Here is a 20,007-nt window from a genome sequence, read left to right on the forward strand (position 1 = left end):
TGGAATGAATATATCTTACGTGAACTCTCCAGTTAAGTTTTTCATCTGTTATTATGCCCAGAAATTTATTTTCACTGACTCTTCCAATATCAACACCATTTATTTGAATCTTAGCATTTGTATTTAAACCACTATTTCCAAATAACATAAGTTTAGATTTATTCAAATTTAATGATCATTTGTTTTTATCAAGCCAGAACTTCACTTTACTTATTTCATTAGTCATATCCTCCAATAAATTCTGCAGATCATCACCAGAGCAAAAAATGTTTGTATTGTCAGCAAAGAGAACCATTTTTAATACTTTGGACACTTTACAGATGTCGTTAATGTACAAGTTGAAAAATTTAGACCCAAAACTGACCCTTGGGGTACACCACATGCAATGTCTATACATAAGGAGCAACTACCATTTAATTTCACAAACTGCTTCCTGTCACTTAAATAACTCCGGACCCAATCTAAAACTACCCCTCTGACACCATAACGTTCCAGTTTTCTTATTAATATATCATGATCTATTGTGTCAAATGCCTTTGTCAAGTCTATGAATAACCCAGCCACATATGGCTTTTTGTCTATGGAATTTGTGATGTATTCTATTGAATCTAATAGTGCCGATGATGTTGATCTGCTTGATCTGAATCCGTACTGACTCTCAGTGAATCGTTTATGTTTATCTATACATTTTTCCAGTCGGTTGTTAAACAGTTTTTCAAGAATTTTTGAGAATTGAGGTAGTAAAGAGACAGGCCTGTAGTTTGTGAAATGGCGTTTGTTGCCAGATTTGTGTAGAGGTATAACTTTTGCTACTTTCATTTTGTCTGGAAATTGACCAGTTTGAAATGATAAATTACATTCATTCTTTCTTCTGTTCTTACTCGCCTGTACTATTTTTTATTGATCTTGTAATTCCCATCATAGATTGTAAAAATTGGAAGATGGTCACTTATGTCGTCAATCAGTCTTATTTTCAATGTCATTTGTAAAAATGTTGTCTATGAGAGTTGCACAATGTGATGTGATGCAGTTTGTTTGACATAAATACACATAATAATAATAATAATAATAATAATAATAATAATAATAATAATAATCTGCATATTATGATTTTATATTTATCGTATTGCACACCTGTGATGTGATGGAGACTCTCTTCCAGCTGTGACTGATGTTTATATTCCCTGTGTGACCAGAGAGGGCAGGAGAGTTCAGCTAATCTCTCCCCGCCGTTCTGCCTCCTCTGCCGGGTTCCAACTCCCGCTCTGTCCCGCTCCGTCCCGCTCCCTGATTCTACTCCCGCTCCGAGGTTTACCTCCAGCCTCTTTAGATCAATGGCTCCATACTCCAACAGGGTCTCTCGACCCTCTCTCTCTCCAGCTGTATAGCCCTACAGAGAAAAGAGAGAGAGAGAGGGGGTTCGACTCTTTCCCTCCCCCCTCCGCCTCCCCCCTCCTCTTCCGACCCTCTCCATCAGTTCTCCCCAGCAGACGGAGCAGACCTCCGGGAAGGCAGCGCGGATTTTAACCATCCTCTCATCTGTTTGAATGGGAAGAAGCAGCAGCGTGCAGGAGTGATGGAGACTCTTCACTTGTAGTTACTGGAACTTATTCTCGACTCTAAAAGGAGGAAACAGATCTGCATTTGTGTATTTTGGAAATTCCTTTCCCTTTTTCTTTTCTTTGGGGGATCCTAGCCCGACTGGGGATCAGGGATATTTTGGGGAGAAGAGAAGCTGTTTTACCCCCTCTCTTTCTCTCTCCTCACCATCCTCCTGACTCACCACTCTGTGGGTTTTTTCTCCTTTATTTTTTATTTTCTTAATTGACAGTTGGATTCTGTTGAAGATTTGAAAACAAAAACAAAAAACACTGAAAGAACAGCGGGATTGTGTGTGTGTGTGTGCGTTTCTGTGCTTCCACGGACTCATCGGGACTGGAGCAGGACAGCATGGAGGGGGTTTTGGTTGGATGTATCGGTGATGTTTGGGAGCTGCTGGTGCTGAGGAGGAGGAGAACAGGAAGACTGTACCTGCTGCTCTGCTGGCTGCTGGCTGCTCACACCACAGCGCACGGTGAGTGGGGGGTGTACATGCCTGATTGCTGTCTCCATCCCGCAGTGTGTGTTTGTGTGTGAGTGTCCGTGCGGGCTGTATTAGTGTGTGTGAGTGTGCGTGTGTCTTTGCTCGTTGCTGCAGACCTAACGATAATTGGCACATTTGTTGCGCTTCTCTTTTGGCTTTAGAGCCTCGGTTCTGACCCGGACTCAGGTCTGATCATGCGGGTTCCTGCATGTGTGTCCTGAGGCCCTGGAAGGTTTGACAAGCTTCAGCATGTGATCAATGTTACCTAAGAGGTTTCTAGTTATTGTTATTTATTATATCTTTATTATTCCTTATGTTGCATTTTTACCTTCATTATCAGCTCCAGTAACCGAGTTACTGGTGTAGCTGTGAGACTGCTGGTCCTTCCCTCGGTTCTTGTGTGTTTCATGTGGCTGATCTGTTGGCTGACTGAGGGTTTGTTCAACCTTTCTGGATCTTTGCAGCCAGGTTAGACTGTCTCTGTGTTTTTTACCCACAGTCGCTTGTCTGCACTGGATTTGCTTTAATTCCCCTAATTTTCAGTTATTATTATTCTTATTATTAAATTGCTTTTTGTAAGTCTTTCTGTTTCATCTTCTTTTCATTGTGCTGAAGTTTAGGCTGCTGAATCATATTGGTGTGTATGTTTAACTGCATATGCTTCTCTTCACCAATTTGTCTCTGATTTTTTGAATATATACATCTATCTATCTATCTATCTATCTATCTGTATATATATATATATATATATATATATATATATATATTAGGGGTGCAACGATACACAAAATTCACGGTTCGGTTCGGTTCGATACTTTGGTGTCACGGTTCGATATTTTTTCGATACAAAAAAAATGTTCATGCCTTTTTAATTTGTCATTTATTAAAATTATAAATATATATTTTAACTCAAAAGTACAGTTTTTAAATTTAACCCTAACCCTTGTGCGTGTTTTTTATTTTGACAGCGAATGCGCACCTGCGGACCACTTATGTGCAGCCCTGGTTATTTAGCTCGTCATATTGCAGCCACAGAAATTCTTTTGTCCATGAAACCATAAAGCTGCACTTTCTTTTTTGCCTTATAGTCTGATTTGTCATAACTTCTCCGTTTTGTGGTAAGCTTTTCTTTGGCTGTCACTTCTTCACCCTGACCTGTCTTATTTGGCTCAGCAGAACTAAAATATATATCTGTCTGTGAAGGTTCTCAGTCATCCAGGTCATCGTAGTCAAATATAAATCCTGCTGCTTTTACACACGCACTCACATAAGCTCAGCGATTCTCTGCGCGATCAACCTCTCACATGTTTAAGCTGCGGGAGATTTCACTTGTCATGTTTGCATAGTAAGCTAACGATTAATAAGACGATGTCAGAGGAATTGGTGCACAAATTATCATCACTCACAGATCAGTGCTGTCGCTCTCTATACACAGTTCGCGCGATTGCAAAGTGAAAGCAAAAAAACAAGCGCAAATTCAAACGCGACTTCAATATGTCGCATATTGACAGTGGCTCACCGATGCCAATGACATAATTACCCAGCTACATTTCTGAAAGAATGCAAAAGCATTGACATATATTTTTCCTTCCTACAATAGCCCGACGGGCAGGGCAGAGATAGATTTTGGTACCCCGACTGAAAAAATCGCTAGCACCGGGACGTTGGGCTAGCGATATTGCGAGCCCTGTATCTGATTGAGGAATCACTCATCTTTGGAAAAGAGAGTTTATTACAGAGAAATGTCTCTTTCCAAAATAAAAGCTATACTATCCGCTTCTTCTGGGCTATATTCTCAGCAGCATATTAAACAGCTATCTAAATGACTCGGCTAAAGTTAGTAGCATGCTTGCTTGTTTTTTTTCTGCTTCCACTTGTCTTTGCTCTAGGATGATGTCGGCGTAAATGTGCAGTCATATTCGTTGTGTTCCCACTAGTGCTTTCAGGTTAATCTCGTTGAAATGACCTTAACGCCACAACACGGCAAATCTCCGTTAACGAGCTACTGCCGATCGCCCCGTGCATGGGGCTAGACGGCCAACACGTTAACAAGCTAACTGCGCTAACACACTAGTTCCCACCCATGTAATTGAGCATTGCATGGCACATCCAACATACTGTTTTACTTTAGTCCATGACTCGCTTACCTTCAGGGTCATACGTCACATGAAAACCAAAATAATTCCAAACACCAGATCTGAATGAGGGTGGGTAAGGTCCATGTTACAAGGAGAGCTTAACTTCTGTCTCGCTAGCTTGCCCTGCGCTCTTCCTTCTGACGATGCTGTCTGTGTTGAGCGCTCAGTGAATCTGCGTTCGACTACTCCGCCTAGGCTGCACTGTCGACCCTAGGCGGAGTAGTCGAACGCAGATTCACTGAGCGCTTAACACAGACAGCATCGTCAGAAGGAAAGTTGATAAAATAAATTACAAATTTTGTATTGTTCGATACATATGCGTACCGAACCGAAAGCACTGTATCGAACGGTTCAATATCGATACGAATATCGTTGCACCCCTAATATATATATATATATATATATATATATATATATATATATATATATATATATATATATATATATATATATATATATATATAGTGAGTGTAAATAGTTTTTACTGGGCCTTAGCTAGTTTCTTTGAGTCTGATCATGTGCGAGCCTGTGGCTTTGACTGAATCTTTTTTCCCCTCCTCTCTGGTTTAGTTTCACCTGATGTGATTAAGTTTACAAGCCAGTGGCATGTTGGGCTGCTGGCTCTGATCTCCTTTTTCCAGGTTTTCCTCTCTGGCAGTCTATCTGTATATGAAACTAAGTGGGACGAGCAGATTGCAGTGAATCTTTTTAGTGGAGGATTATTTGTGTTTACCTTAATGTCCTTTTGTTCCGGGTTACACTAATGATTGATTGGATCGACTACTTTAATAATCCCAAAAACACAAATCCAAGAAGATAGACAATAAATAAATAAATAAATAACAGCTAGATTAAAAATTGTGTTTCAAGTCATCAGGATCATAATCCAAACAGTGATCTTATAGGTTACACTGTATTATTGCACAAAAAATGCGAATAGTACAAATACTGCTGTGCAGGGAGGTGCTATCTAGGTCTGGCTTTGACTGTGAAGCAGCACACTGTCATGAATATCACTTAAACACTAAGTGCCATCAGATATCCTAACATGTCCAACCCATCAGTGTAACACTTTTCTTTCTTCTGGTGTTTAGTAGCCAGGATACAACACGTAATCTAAATAAATAAATTGTATTACAACTAGATCTGTCAGACATCTTGTTGTAAGCAGCTCATTTGAGTGAATTTCTAATTGAATCTTTGTTCAATAATGAAAATTATGAAAGCAAAAGAGCAAACACTGCAAAACCAAACAGATCAGAGAGAGCTGCTGGACTCGGGCTCTCTTGCTCGCTCTCTCTCTCTCTCTCTCTCTCTCTCACTCTCTCTCTCTCAACCTCCTGCTGTCAATAAATTATGTCCAAACACTTTAATTAAGCTAATTGATGATATGAGAGTACACTTTCACACAGACACACACACACTCACAAAATGTAGCTGCTGGATCAGCTGAGCAGCTCTGACTCATAGTGTGCGTGTGTTTATTTGTGTGTTGCTGATATTTCTTCAACAGCTCAGCTATAAAATCCTCTGCTGAATATTTTACCCACACCGAGCATTTATCTGTGGAGAGGCTAAACACACACACGCACCCACACACGAAGGCCTGACTCGTGAAACCTTCCTACACGCCAATTCAGAAAATCTCCCGCACGGCTGAAGCAGGTCCTGCTCGCTTTCACAGGCGCATCTGCCTGTTTTTAGTCCAGCCAGTCGTCTCAGCAGGTGGTTTCACTGATGAGTTCCTTCACTTCACCTGAAGGAGAGTTAATCACTTGGTGGAGTCTTTGGTTGGATTGAAAACCTGCAGGCTGTTGGCAGACGATCATCTGAGGATTGGGCCAAAATCCATATTTAAAAAGGCTGCATTTTGTGCCAAAATCCACTCATTTTCAACTGAACTGCAGAAAGACTTAAGGAAAGCCACACAAATAGGACATGTTCAGTCTGACTTTATTGAACTTTGGCATGCAAAATCATTTCCCAGCCCAATGCTTAACTTCCTTACTGTAAGTGCTGAGCCAAAAGGCCCAAAGTCATGGTGCATTTGTTTACCTTCAGGACTTTAACCTAATCCACTAAAGAGAACTGGTTTCCTGAAAGTTAAAAGATAGTAGTGGGTTCTTTGAGGAGGCAGAGTTTACAGAGCAGCTATGTGCACAGGAGACAGATTGGAAAGCACAAAGAATGAAAACATTCATCAATACCTCTCTATACATCAAATCTTATGTAGGACACAGTATTTAAACTGCCTTAACAATTGCAATTAGTTGCTACTATCACTACAAGCTGCTATGCAACCCACCCCACCTTCTTTTCATGCAGTTTGTGCTGATTTCAGCATTTAAAATGGTGGCGAGGTCAAAGAAAAAACGTGTAATACCAACCATGAATTTAATTTGTGCAATGTTGACTGATGTAGTCCTTGCAGAAATGGTGGGAACCCTGCAAGGCTCAGCAGTTGTATAGCAGATATTCTCGTGGAACCAGTTTTCCAGGGAAAGTGTATAAATAACCAAGACCCAAATAAGCTTGGTCTATTTTTTTGAAGTAGGATCATATTGTTTGCAAATTTAAGGAATACAAATTAGGATATATTTATGTTTAAAAAATGCTGCAGGCTTATATATTACTTCCTGTCTCATAACGTCTGTAATGTTACTTGCTAACCACTTAGCAGTAGGGTTAATTATATTATATATTATATATATAATATATTATATATTATATTTAACTAAGAATTTCACTAAAACATCCGAACAAACAATACACTGATGTTTTTTCACTAGAAAATGTTTTTTTGTGATAAGTCTTAAATTTCCATGGCTTCCACTCAGAAAAGGAAAATGTGGCTTACAAAGACGTGGCTGAAAATGCACATTTGAGAATGTCACGCTTTTTACTGGTCGCAGTTTAATTAGATTGAAGTCTGCAAGATCACTGCATGACAGGAAGTGTCTCATGCCTTCTGTTAAACAATTTTGCCACTTTCAAAGAAAGGATGAAAGCAACATGAGCTGAAAAATGCTCAAAACTCTCTGTCGCACTTCTTCCCTCTGCTAGGATGTTTCAGTCTATCACCAAATTATGATGGATGGAGTGTTTGATGAAGTGAAAGAAAGGTGAATGTCTCATATTTGTTTTTGTTTTGGTCATCTTATTAGATTACTCCCAATGAGCTTTAACCTCGATGATTCATCATCAAAGTCGACACGAGGCCGGTGAACCTGACAGAGCGGAGAGTTCATCTGTAGCATCGCTTTCATATTTAAGGCTGTCACTGTAGGAAAGCAGTGTCTTTGTCTGCTTTTTGGTTTTTATGGGGTCACTTGTGGCCAACAGCATGATGGGTAAGCTGCTGAACAGGATCTGATTGATATACACCATCCGAGAGTTGGGGGTTCATTTTTTACATCGATCAGAGCTGATGGACAGATTGTTTATATTCCAAGAATCCAGATAGCAACATGGGCCTAACCTGGGATCATTTTGGCATACATAGCTTCTTTAGAGCACTACCAACTGCTCAATTAAACAGATGTGGCCAAAAAGTCATCGGCTCGGCGTAACATGGGTTGTCACAGCACAACTGACATCTGACCTAAATAGAGTGGACCTGTAACACAGCTCACTCAGCAGTACTGATTTGTGTCAACACTGTCAGTCAAGTCCAAATGTGGCCCAAAGGAAACTGCAGCATTAGGCCATGTTTCAAACAAACACTCACTTTAGTCTATAACCAGCTGCAATAATATGCTGATTTCTATTTCATTTTCTACACAGGATATATTATTTAGTGTCCAAAATCTCACTTTAGTCAGGCCCACACTATATATAACATGACTATTCTATATGCCCCTTATAGAACAGACAAGGTATCAGTGATAATAAGAGTACCATTAAATCAGAACCTGCATGAAAATGAGGAGCAGGGATTGGGGGGATGTTGCAAAGCAGCTTGCAGATGCAGCAGCAGCTGCACGCTAGCTTCCTGGTCTGTTTGTTTGGCTAAATGCAGCATAGACCTGAAGCTTCCAGTGTTTTTAATAGTTTTGCTGGAATTTAGTGATAAATTAAAGTACTGGATAGTTTCTGATGGGTGGTTAGTGCTGAACAAAACAATAGGGAGGTTGCTACACTTAATCCTAATGGTTGGAGGTCAGTTTTAAAGGAAATTAAGTGGAACTCCAGCCACTTCTTCACTCACCACTTTTCACTTTGTCTTCACACCACTTTGAATTTAATCATTAGTTCTCTCTGGCTCTCCTCCACAGTGTGTCTTTTGTCTTCCTCCCCTTAACCCCTATCGGCGGCAGCACTGGCTGCCCCTCTTGCAGTCCGGTTCTGAACAAGGTATTTGCTGCTAAAGGGGAGTTTTTTCTTCCTACTGTTGCCAAAGTACTTGCTCATAAGGGGTTGTCTGATTGTTGGGTTTTCTTTGTACTATTGTAGGGTCTTTACCTTATCATATAAATCACCATGAGGTGACTGTTGTTGTAATTTGGTGCTATATAAATAAAACTGAATAGAATAGTTATCTCACATTAAAATGTCAACTACCTGTAATGTGATACGCCTGAAAGCTGTTCAAAATCAAGTGGATATGAATCAATATATTGGAGGTTTTTGTCATGATCAAGCCCTGATCAAACCAGTGGTAAAATATTTACATCTCTTTTTTATTCATCCCCTCTATAGAAAAAAAGATAATTTAGGATTGTATTCATCCTCTTGGTAGCACAGATCACTGTATTGAATCTCCAAACTAAAATCCATCAGATTATTCATTAGAATTTACTATAAACCAAAACTTTCTACTCTCTGCAGCTGCTGCTCAGGAAAAAGACCATCGGCTCAGGATCAAACCAGCGGATTTAGCTTCTCTAGAAAAAATTCAGGGCGACCCATCAAGCAGCTGCTGAAGTACTCCAGTTAAAAACCAGTTTAAAGCCATAAAGAAACAGTGTTATCCTCCGGTTGCTGCTCAGGTCTTTACAGCAGATTATTGTTATTGTTGTTGATGCCAGGTTTCAAGCTTTCATGCGTGTGAGGTGATTTTCCTGCACCTTTAAAGAACCCGCTGCTCAAATGAAAATTCCTGTGTTTTTTTTCACCCTCCAACGCAAAACTACACACAGTTCTCCTGCTGCTTCTGTGCCGTTTCTTTTTCTTCCTTGGACCTCATCAAATGTCTTCTTCTTCATCTCCTCTTGTGCAGCGTCTCATGGGATTATCGGCATTTTATTCTTTTGGTTTAAGGCTTATGTGTGTATACACTAGCAACATGTGGGGGCGTGGTCATTTGAAGAATGCTTTAGAGTAAGTATTATTAATATTAAGACTGAGCAGATTTATCAAAGAAGCTTTGTTTTTATCCTGAGAGGATTTTACTGTTTCTGAAGTTAACACCTAATCTTCTGACATGCAGAATATCGCTGTTTTCGTTTTTACATTATCTGCTCTGTTTGTTCATGTGTGGTGTTTGTTAATATCTACAATAGTTTTTGTCTAATTTGACTAATCCATCTTATATTTGACTGGTCTGCCTGGATTCCCTTCTGTTGTCTGCCCACCGTGAAATGAGGCACACCAAGGCTTCTGAAATGATTTGTTACAATTATTAAACAACACTGTTTAGAAGCTTCCTGGTGAAAACAGAAAGTTGAGGAGATGAGTGAGCTCTGAATTCAATTCAAACTAGCCCAGACAAGTCTGTGCTATTTTTAATCAATCAGTCCCACAAAGTCTATCCGGTCTTATCACATTTTATGATTTATTATCTCACAGATATATTCTTCGGCCCCATCCCTTCTCGACTTGTTAAGTCTACTCATCTTTGTCCCATCCAATCTCGTGTCTCATTTTTAGGATAATTTCGCTCCCTTTCTCATTTCTTCTCCTGCAAAGTCCATCTAATCTCCTTTTGTCCTGTCACTTCACAAATTATACCGTCTTATCCAATCTTGTCTTATTTTACTTAGAGGTGTAACAGTAAAGCATGGCATGTATGAATTATTTTTTTGTCTATAAAAATGTAAACCTTGCTTAATCCATCTTAATTTTTACCAGTTATAATTACCATCAAATCAAGGCAGCTTCCTCGGGGGGCCACTCCTTGTTGAAGAACCCCACAGTGGGGTGAGCTTTTCTCTGATCAAGTATCAGCTTCACATTTATCCTGAGGAGTTTTCTGGATCACCTTTTTCTGGATTTGTAATTTAAAAGAAATAGATGAGAGCTCCCTGAGTTTTTGAGGAGCTCAGAGTCTGTCCTCTTTTCAGTGATACGTTATTTTCGTCATAAAAGGTTTTCATCATGAGTAAATGTATAAAAAAATCTTTACTGCATTTTTGAAACTATAATACCTCTGAACTAAAGTTCAGTTTTTAGATATGACCAATGGAATTTGAGCTGTTTTCATAGAAAATACCAAGATGCAAATATATATTTTTTGAAGCCTTACCTCTCAGCTCTAACCCAGACACATTTGGGTCTATTCCAGGGGTGCCCAATCCCGGTCCTCGAGAGCTACCGTCCTGTAGCTTTTAGATGCATCCTTGTTCCCACACACCCGAATCAAATGAATGGCTTGTTATCAGGCCTTTGCCAAACACGATGGCATGCTGAAGAGGTAATCAAACCATTTGATTCAGCTGTGTTGGAGTAGGGATGCATCTAAAAGCTGCAGGATAGTAGCTCTCGAGGACTGGGATTGGGCAGCCCTGGTCTATTCTGTGCTACTTTTGGCTCTTACAGCTCAGTTCAAGTTCTGGTCCAAGTTGTGTCGGACACATGTGGCCCAAAAGTCATAAAAAGGGCTTGCCTATGACCTGTGGGTGAAGTGAGGCAGCCAGAGTCACCATGAGTTAATGCCATCAATACAGGCCAAATGTGCCCCATAGAAAACTACAGATGTGGCCGCAGCTGAGAAGAAGATTCAGCACTATCTGGTAATATATGGCTTGCAAAACTCTCACAAGTATTCATGGTGGTGCATATTAGAGAAGTAATTGTTCATAGTGTTTCATAAAGGACTGAAAAGCTGCTGCAGTACCTCACCACTCTGACTGGGATTATTCATATGTATGTGTGGTTAATGTCTCTGCTGTTTCTGGAAAGCTGAGGTTGAGATGGAGCCTTTGAAAAACCAGGTGTTATTTCAACATCGCCTTGAATAACAATCTACAGGTTTTCAGTCGACGGCAACAACTGAACTCGAAACTCTGAAAAACAACACACAATGGAAGCAAGATGAACTAAATTCAATCAAGAATCACATTAAAGCTAAAAGCTCAAAGCAGTAAAACCTTTTTCATTAATAAGCAGAGCTGAATAATAGAGCCAGGGACGATCCATTAGAGACACAGCAGGCTTTTAACACCAAGAGGATGTTAATTTACACCTCCAACCATCCAGCCCTCCAAGAAGCTATCAATTAATTGTGTATGAAGGAAAAAATACCTGCATAATTAAACATGATGTGACACTTCCATGTTCACCCAAGTCCAAAGGAACAAGCATCGCTATGCTGGCATAATATAACGTGATTAGTGAAATTATTTTCCACTCTTTTTTATGTAGTAATAGTCCCCCATGCTTACAGCTAGAACTATGGTGCAATAACTCAAATATTAAACCTCTTTGGAGCGTCTGTGCTTTAACTTATATGTATGTAGATTCTTCCAAAACATGCTGAAATAAGATAAAATATTTAAGTGAAAATAGCCTTGTGAAATCAAATGCAAGTGCTGCAAACAGTTTTCTCTAGCATTCTGTAAAACATGAGGCTCACCAGGGGAAAAATCTATGTTTTTATTTATGTTGCTTCTATTAATTCAGTGAATTATGCTGAAAAAACTGGTGCAGGCAAAGAAATGTTCCCATTTCTTGCTAAACATATTTTTGATTTCCTAATCTAGATATGTCATCCAATCTATAAACAAGCTAATGTATCGTATTAGCTTAAGGTTGCCATTAGACATTTTGCACATACAGAAACAAAACTAGAAGTTTCAGTATAGAACGTTAAATGTTTTGTTGAGTTGTTGATATAGTTGATATAGATATATGATATAGTCCAGTTATGTGGATAATTAATGGCTGCAGATTATGCTTAGCATTATTAATATGTGTCACAAGGAATAATATAGTTGTATTACACCCTGTGATACAGCTTTATTACAAAAAATGTTGTTTGCTCAAGAGTCTCTCCACAAACTTGTAAAACATTAAACTCAATGAGCCCAAAACTCCCATGATAGCACCAGGATGTAGTTAATCCGTATGAAACTACAAGTGTTAATGCTATTGTGATCCTTTACACTTACACTTATATTTGAGGTTCCCACTAGAAAACTTTGGGATCAACCCGACTCCCAACAGACTTTTACGTCTTTAACTGCTGTCTTAAGCATCACTTTCTACCACTAAATGTGTCATTTCTTAGCGAAATTATAAATTCCTTGCTCAAATTAGTTAGCAAAACTTTCTATGGGATTCTGTAACATAAAGGTTTTAAAACCTAAGGGGACAAGCTGGTTATGTTATGTGTTTGTCTTGTGGATATGTGGATAATACTGAGGACTTGTCTTTGGGTAGTGGCTCCAGGTACTCTGGCTTCCTGCCGCAGTCCAAATACATGCACGTTAGGTTAATTTGTGATTTTGAATTGGCCATGGATGTGAGGTACATAAAGTGCTTTTAGAGTATAAAGTGCTTTGTGAATGTATGGTTAAAATGTGACTTTTGGTCTAACGTGCTTTGAGTGTTAGTAAGGCTAAAAAAATGTTATATATAAGGCATGTACATGACTTCACATGGAATTGGGTGATCTTGTTGTGCTCCGTTCTTAACACTTTTTAATCAACTTGTGAGATTTGACTTGGACATGGGTAGTTTTGATTGATGATTTCTTTGTCTGGGTCTTGAAACTTCATCTTGACCTGTCAGTCCTGACTTGGGTTGTTGATCTTCATTGGGATTTCTCTTGGGGCTTGATGATCTGACTTGGGACTTGCTAAACTGAGCCAGTCTGGGTCCTTCGCTGTGTGTTGAGCCCCAGCTCTGGACTGGACTCTTTTTCTGTAAAATATGAAGTGTGCGGCGCTGAGATCTTGGAGGTCGATCCATTGGCCTAATGAAAAAGACTCCCTGTGACTAATCACAGCCAGGAGCGGTGGATTAATACGGCGGACGAGCAAAAGCAATGTGTTAGCTGCTTTCAGCTCACTTTTAATTTGGTTTTTCACTCTAGCAGCGGACAGAACGTCATTTACAAATCTGAGAATATAATTCACCGGGAAACCCTCAGAGGGTTCCTGTGTGTTAGTGCAGCAGACCTTCATTTGTCAGACAGAGGTGGACCTGAAGCAAAATCACAGCTGTGTGGGAATGAAAAAAGACAAATATGACACATTGTGAAAGTACCCACACAAATATTACTTATCAACAAAATAAATTCCCCTATTGTGGTTAAACTGGCACAGGTCTTATGGCTCCCTGTTGCCAGATTTATTTTACGATGTAACATTTCAAATATTTTATGTTTTCGCAGAGTCATAGCATAGATTTTGAGGGTCTATACAGATGGTGATTATGGTGCAGTTTGTGCCTGTACTGTATTTATGGCTGGTTCTCTGAATATGAACACTTGAACTTTGGCAAATCTAGATTAAACTTAAAGTACGTAAGTCTGGAATTCAAATGTTTTTATGAGAGTATTCCTCTGTCTCAATTCAGAGTGTGCGGTGCTGGCATTTTACATTGTATAACTTGTTATTTAATAAAAACATTCTTTAGTCTAATGTTAAGCAAGTTTGGGAGGTTCAAACTTTGAAGACTAGTGTCAGGTCAGAAAGTGTCACACTTGATTTGGAACTTCTGTCAGTATTTTGCAGACGTTTTGATGACGTGTGGCCTGCAATGACTAAACAGTAAGATGTCCTTCGACTTCCCTACCTTGATACACTGTCGGCAGCACTAGTGGCTCTTGTGGTCCACACTGTCGCCTCACGTTAAGATTAAGGTGCCTGGTTTGAAACCTGGCTGGGGGCTTTCTGGAGTTTGTGGGTTTCCTACAGTTCTCCAAGACTCCCAGACTTAGCTGTTGACTCTAAATTGTTCATGGATGTGAGAATGAAAGTGATTAAAGTGTTCAAGCTGTGTAAAATAAAATGTTTTTGTATAGGAAATTAATGGCTCTGTAGCTCCTCAATCGTATCTACTTTTACCATGTGCTCTGTAATCATGCTGTGTAGGTACAGCATCATGGATTGTTATTCTCTAATCAAGTTTCAATCTCAGAAAACTTGACTCGAGCTCTGACAAAAATTCAAAAACTTTTTCAGCAGTGACAATTGTATGCTTTGAAAGCACCTCAGCAGTAATTTCCAACCCGAATGTTTAGCATTTTAGGCCTTAAAGCCTTGGTGTATATTTTAATTAAGCCTCTCAATGTGTCTCTGCATTATTCAGATGGTGGAATGAAAACAAAACAAAAAAAAGAAACGAGCCTGTGAGTAATTTACAAGAAGATAATTTGCCTCGCCTCTGAACATTAGTGTTTCATTTACGTCTTCTGCTCTCAGCTCTCTATATTTAACATCCACTGCTCTGCTCTGACATTCATACATTATTCATGTTGGGAACCTGCATTACCTGCCTGAGGAGCACTACATCTCCCTCACCTTTAAGTCCTACTCATTAACGCGCCTGCATGCTTTTACATTAATTGGTCTTTATTTATTTCATTCCTATGTGCTGCTTTTTTGTTGTTGTGGGTGTTTGTTTTTTATCACAAGAGGAATAAGATGTGATTAAAGAACAGAGAAAAACTGGAGAGGTTTTCATGCTCGCTGTCTTCATGCTTTGGGATTTTTGCGCGCTATTGTACACAACACCATAGTAAAAAGTTGTGTGACGTAGCTCAACAATGTTATGCAAACTTAGTCTGTGACTTAGTCGGTGATGTTGTTTTGTCTTTTGGTGACCAAAAGAGTGAGTGCCAACTGGTGTACCGTAGTGCTCCCTTAATATTTCTAATTTGTTTCTTCTTTTTATGTAAATAATTCAAATATTTTATGATTCCAGATTCTCTCATGGGAGGATCTGCCAGTTTACTGTTTTGTTGATGTATATTTAACATCTTTGGCTTTGGCGTGCAAGCCTAACACAAATAACACGAAGATGAAACCCACTGACTTCACTTCCTTTAATGTCCACCTGAGGTTGGTCAAAAATGTGTCCCCTTTGTTAAGATGGCTAACTTTACAGCAGAAATAAACAAGATGACACCCTCTATGAATAGTTTATCCCATCATAACTGTACTGGGTGATTTTACCCCAGTAGAGTTTCGTCGAGGCTTAAAGACACACAGCAGGAATGACGGACCTCGATCGTCTTCCTATTTCTGAGCTGTTTGTAATGTTGATGCCTTTAAGGTATTTTTAGTGGAACTGCTTTACAAATAATATATCTACCAGACTGATATAAGAAGTTTGTCCTTCAGTTTTGCTGAGTGAAATTTTAGTATTATTAGTCTATTACTTGGCAGTTATTGGAATATGCCTGCGTGTCTGAGTATTTTATGGATGTAGCTTACTATCATTAGCTAATAACCACCCTTTTATCCAAATAGGGTCACTTTTGATTCAACATAATGGCTAGAAATCTAATGGTGAGGCTTTAAAAAGTCTAATTTTACCCATGAGAAAAAGAAATGCAAAGGAAAAACATATTCTTCCAGTTTATGTGTCATGAGTCATCAAAATCAATATGATGTTAACCTGACAAACATTAAATTCTTATTGTTATATCAGCTCTCATGCTGAAGTCAGTACACTCACAAAATTGAGGGTGAAAATAAAAAATAAAGCCAGTAGCAGCAAATTTTAGGCACAAATATGCTGCACCCATTTTTAAATCTTCAATGAATGGGCAGCCTTTTAAAACATGGTGGCTGCGTTTTAATAGCAGATACAAGCTGGCCCAAACCCAGGAACCTCCAGGGTTAAGAGGTTTAACTCAGCTTTTGCTCAGAATGCCTCATGGCAAACTTCTGTTGCTCCGGGCAAAGCAAATCAAGCTGCTAAGCCCAGTTTTACAAACACGTAACCGGCACATTACCCGTAATTATCTTTAAAGCTCTCCACTTGAACCATAAGTGCAAAACCTGTGCCCTGAGCCAGAGCTGTAGTCAGACAGGCTCAGCTGCTGGTGTAGTCAGAATAAGTAAAAAACAACAGAGACTGTGCAGCCTGATATTTTCATTTGCTCTTCACTGACTCAGTGTTTTCACTGTTAAAGTGTACTTCACAACTAATGCCACTAAAGCAGGTAAAATAAGTACTCCATGCTAGTGTGAATCTTCTTGTAACATTTAATAACAGGAAGTTATTTGCATTTTAAACAAACAGGTGGTTAACAGGTTATTTGTCTGTCAGCTCTAAAAAATGTTTTTGTGTTCCCAAACAAACCCTTGACCCCAATTTACGCCTGCTAAGAATGAGGATAATATTAGCACCTGCCTACTATTGCGTAGGTCCCTCTCATGGCACAAAAATGACCTGGAAGCTCCCAGCAGAGGGTCCTGGAGGATGTGGTCTCTGTGGGCTTGTTCTGGGGTTCCCAGCAGATGGTGACCTGGTGAGTGTGGTGGGTGTGTCTATGCCTGTAGAGCAGTTTTTGTGTGCTGCTTTAGGTGTTCCTGTTTTTTTTTTTTCCAGTGGTGTAATATCACAGTGTGTGAAAAGCTGTGTGAAAAGCTTCTATTTCTTGATGGTGGATGTGTCTAATGACTTTGGAAGGTATTTTTCCTGGTGTGGTTGTCAAAGTGACAAAAAACGATCACTCACAAGGTAAAAAAAAGCTTTGATTTGCATTTAACATGAGCTAAGCTTCCCACCTGTTCCCTCATCTCATACAACAGAATGATTACTAACCACAATGATCAACTTCTCCTTTGTTTTGACAGTAAATGACATCAGACTGTGTAAACAGCTACCTCACTGTCTCAATATTTTCACAGTGTGTGTTCTTTTTCTTAGTAGTTCATCATCACTTGAATTTTAATAAACATAATTTTCAGTTTTCTCAGCTCTTCAGCAGGCAAAGCTACAGATCCACAGTTCCAATCGGAAAAGCATGACGTCACCTCATTCAAGGTGAAACAGAAGCGAGAGTCTGATGCCTGACACATGTAATGGCTTCAGGATGACACATCAGTAGTGTGGCTTTAATAAGCCGTGACTGAGTGCTGTCTCTACCTTTACTCAGAGGTGAGAGAACAGGGGGTGTGGCCACTGTGTCACAGTGTAGGGCTCCTGCGGCTGCCTTTAGAGCAAAATGTATACCCTTTTCATTCTCCTGGACTTCTATCCTGCTGTAAAAAAGAGGTAAATCAAGTCGCTGAGGTCTGTGGGTGACAAACAGTCAACTGTGGCTGGATTTAATCCAGAAACATCCAGAATTGTGTGAAGTACAATCACTTCCTGTGCAGCGCTGCAGCTCTGACCAGATGAGATGAATCGCCTCAACTGCAGCAGTTTCCTCTCATAAATATTCATATGGTTTGGCGTGGCATCACGCAAGCGAGAGAGCGGAGGACTCCAGGAAACCAGTGAACCCCTCACCGAGCACCGCACCCAACTCCCACCACCCTCCCCCTTCACCAGCAGCAGCAGCGCGCTGCCCAACACCACAGCACAGCCAGATTTATAGCCACTTATAAAGATTAGTGATGCATCCTGCATGCCGCACTCTCTTACTCACACATACACACGCAGAGATTGCAGTCTTACACACTGAACTATTCGATGAAACATTGCAAGTCTTTGTTTTGATTATTTATTTCGTCCCCTTGTGCTGCAGGCCATGGTCATGCTCTGCTTCTGTGGTTCTAATAGAGAAAACATGTTGCTGTTAAATAGAAAAAATATTACATGTTGATTGGACACAGGTTTGTATCTGTGTGCCAAAGAACTTCAAAGTTTGGGGACAAGGACACAGAGTTTTCAGACCACAGGCATCGAGTGAACTCCACCATCAATCATCACAGGGACGTGAGGGAAAAGGACATGCAAAACACGAGAGTGATATTATAAACAAGAAGGAACAAATGAGAGAGAGTGGCAGAAACAAAGCTGTCATTAGCTCTTGGTGATAACACCACATCATTCACTTTGAAGACAGGTGTGTTCTGGTTTGAATTCATCTGTTCATTATCTCAATTCAAGTACTACAGTCAGCCCACAGTAAATACAAAGACCAGCAGAATTACATTTTGTTGGTGTCTCGTGTGCTGGTGCTTTGAAAACCTGAAAAAATCTAGTTTGTTTTCTGCCTTCGTAAGATTCATGTCGCTATTTGAACAGTGATTTTGTGTAGATGTTATCCAAACCGATAAACAAATGCTGGACTGGTTTGCTTCTGCTTAATGACTAGGTAACCAGGCAGTTTGCATACATATAAATGCAGATTAGCACGGACACTAACGACAGAATTAATTGAGACTTTCAAACATGCTTCTGCTGTCAGCTAAATCATAGGAACTGCTAAAAACTCAAGAGCTAGATCTCAGACTCTAAAGGCCTGAGTTAGGATGTAAATGTTATAGTTAATGACAGTACAATCAAAAACAAAACAAAGAAACTGAACACATACGTCTCGTTTGGAAGAGCTGCCAAACATGTCAGCACTGTTTAGGTTTGCAATGTTTTCTGAACATATGACAAGACTTCTGGAAAAATGTATTTTAGATACACAAGACCAGAGTGGAGATATTTGTCCATGTTGTGCAGCATCACTTTTGGAGAAAACCAAACGCAACATATCAGCAGAAACACCTCGTGCCATTAGGCACGACATTGGAGGGCTGATGGACATCTTGCACTCAGTGAGATGAACTCCTCACTATATCAAAGTGACCAAAGTGGCATCTCTCTGACATCTAAAGTTGGCACAAATTGGGTCATGAACAAAGAACAGATCCCAAGCACAGCCAAAGTAGTCCAATCAAAGTCCAGAAATTAACCTGACTGAAAGGATGTAGCAGGACATTAAGAGCGCATAAAAGAATACACACAAACCTCAATGAACTGAAGTAATGTTGTAAAGGCGAGTGGCTCAAAATTTCTCCACGCCAATGTGAGTGATTTATAAAATCATACAGTTTAATCGTACTCTCTCTCTCTGCTGTGAACTTCAAAAGTCTTCACTCAGACTTTTCTGTAGGTCGCTTTTTTATAGAAACGAAAGTAGTGACAAGTTTGATTTACAGCTGATGTGATTAAATTTGATTTTTTTTAAAGTGTTATGGCCCTTTAAAGAAGCTCTTAAATCTAGCAGTTTGTGTCTCCTGGCTTCCATCCCTGGAGAAAAAAACAGTTAGGCATCACTATGTCAGCCACTTCAACCTTGTCAGGCTTCATCATGAGCCAGGAAGTTCAAACAGGTCGTGACCTTCAGAGATTTCAGCACTGCGTTCAAAACCGGAGCATCTTCGCTGACCTGGAAAACTTTCACATTTCAGTTGATTTTAACAGACCTGAACTTCAGAGAAATGTCACATCAGCTTAAGCAGCCAGAGTCACACATGCTCATACACAAAGTCACAGCAGCACGCCGCTTGCAGCCAGATCAGTGGGTATTCTGCGTGTAACGCTGGGCCACGAAGCCTGAAGCTGTGACATCAAACTGCATCAGCAGTAGGAGGTGACAGCATGGCTGCAGGATGGCACACTGCTGACATCACAGTATTTTAATTATTCCCACTGATGAGGGATTTTTTT

The 20,007-nt window shown here is 39.8% G+C and overlaps 1 protein-coding gene across 2 annotated transcripts in view; it reads left to right on the forward strand.

The window, feature by feature from the left end:
• The first annotated feature begins 1,504 nt into the window (after nucleotides 1-1,504).
• dcc (DCC netrin 1 receptor) overlaps nucleotides 1,505-20,007 on the forward strand; it is a 354,092-nt gene continuing 335,589 nt past the window's right edge. For both annotated transcript variants that reach the window (XM_076886255.1, XM_076886256.1), the window contains exon 1: nucleotides 1,505-2,074. In XM_076886255.1, coding sequence (XP_076742370.1) covers nucleotides 1,951-2,074 — 124 coding nt within the window. In that variant the 5' untranslated portion in view covers nucleotides 1,505-1,950. The remainder of the gene's footprint in view (nucleotides 2,075-20,007) is intronic.

Source organism: Maylandia zebra, linkage group LG7 (genome assembly GCF_041146795.1).
Source record: "Maylandia zebra isolate NMK-2024a linkage group LG7, Mzebra_GT3a, whole genome shotgun sequence".
In the NCBI taxonomy this organism is placed as follows: domain Eukaryota; kingdom Metazoa; phylum Chordata; class Actinopteri; order Cichliformes; family Cichlidae; genus Maylandia; species Maylandia zebra.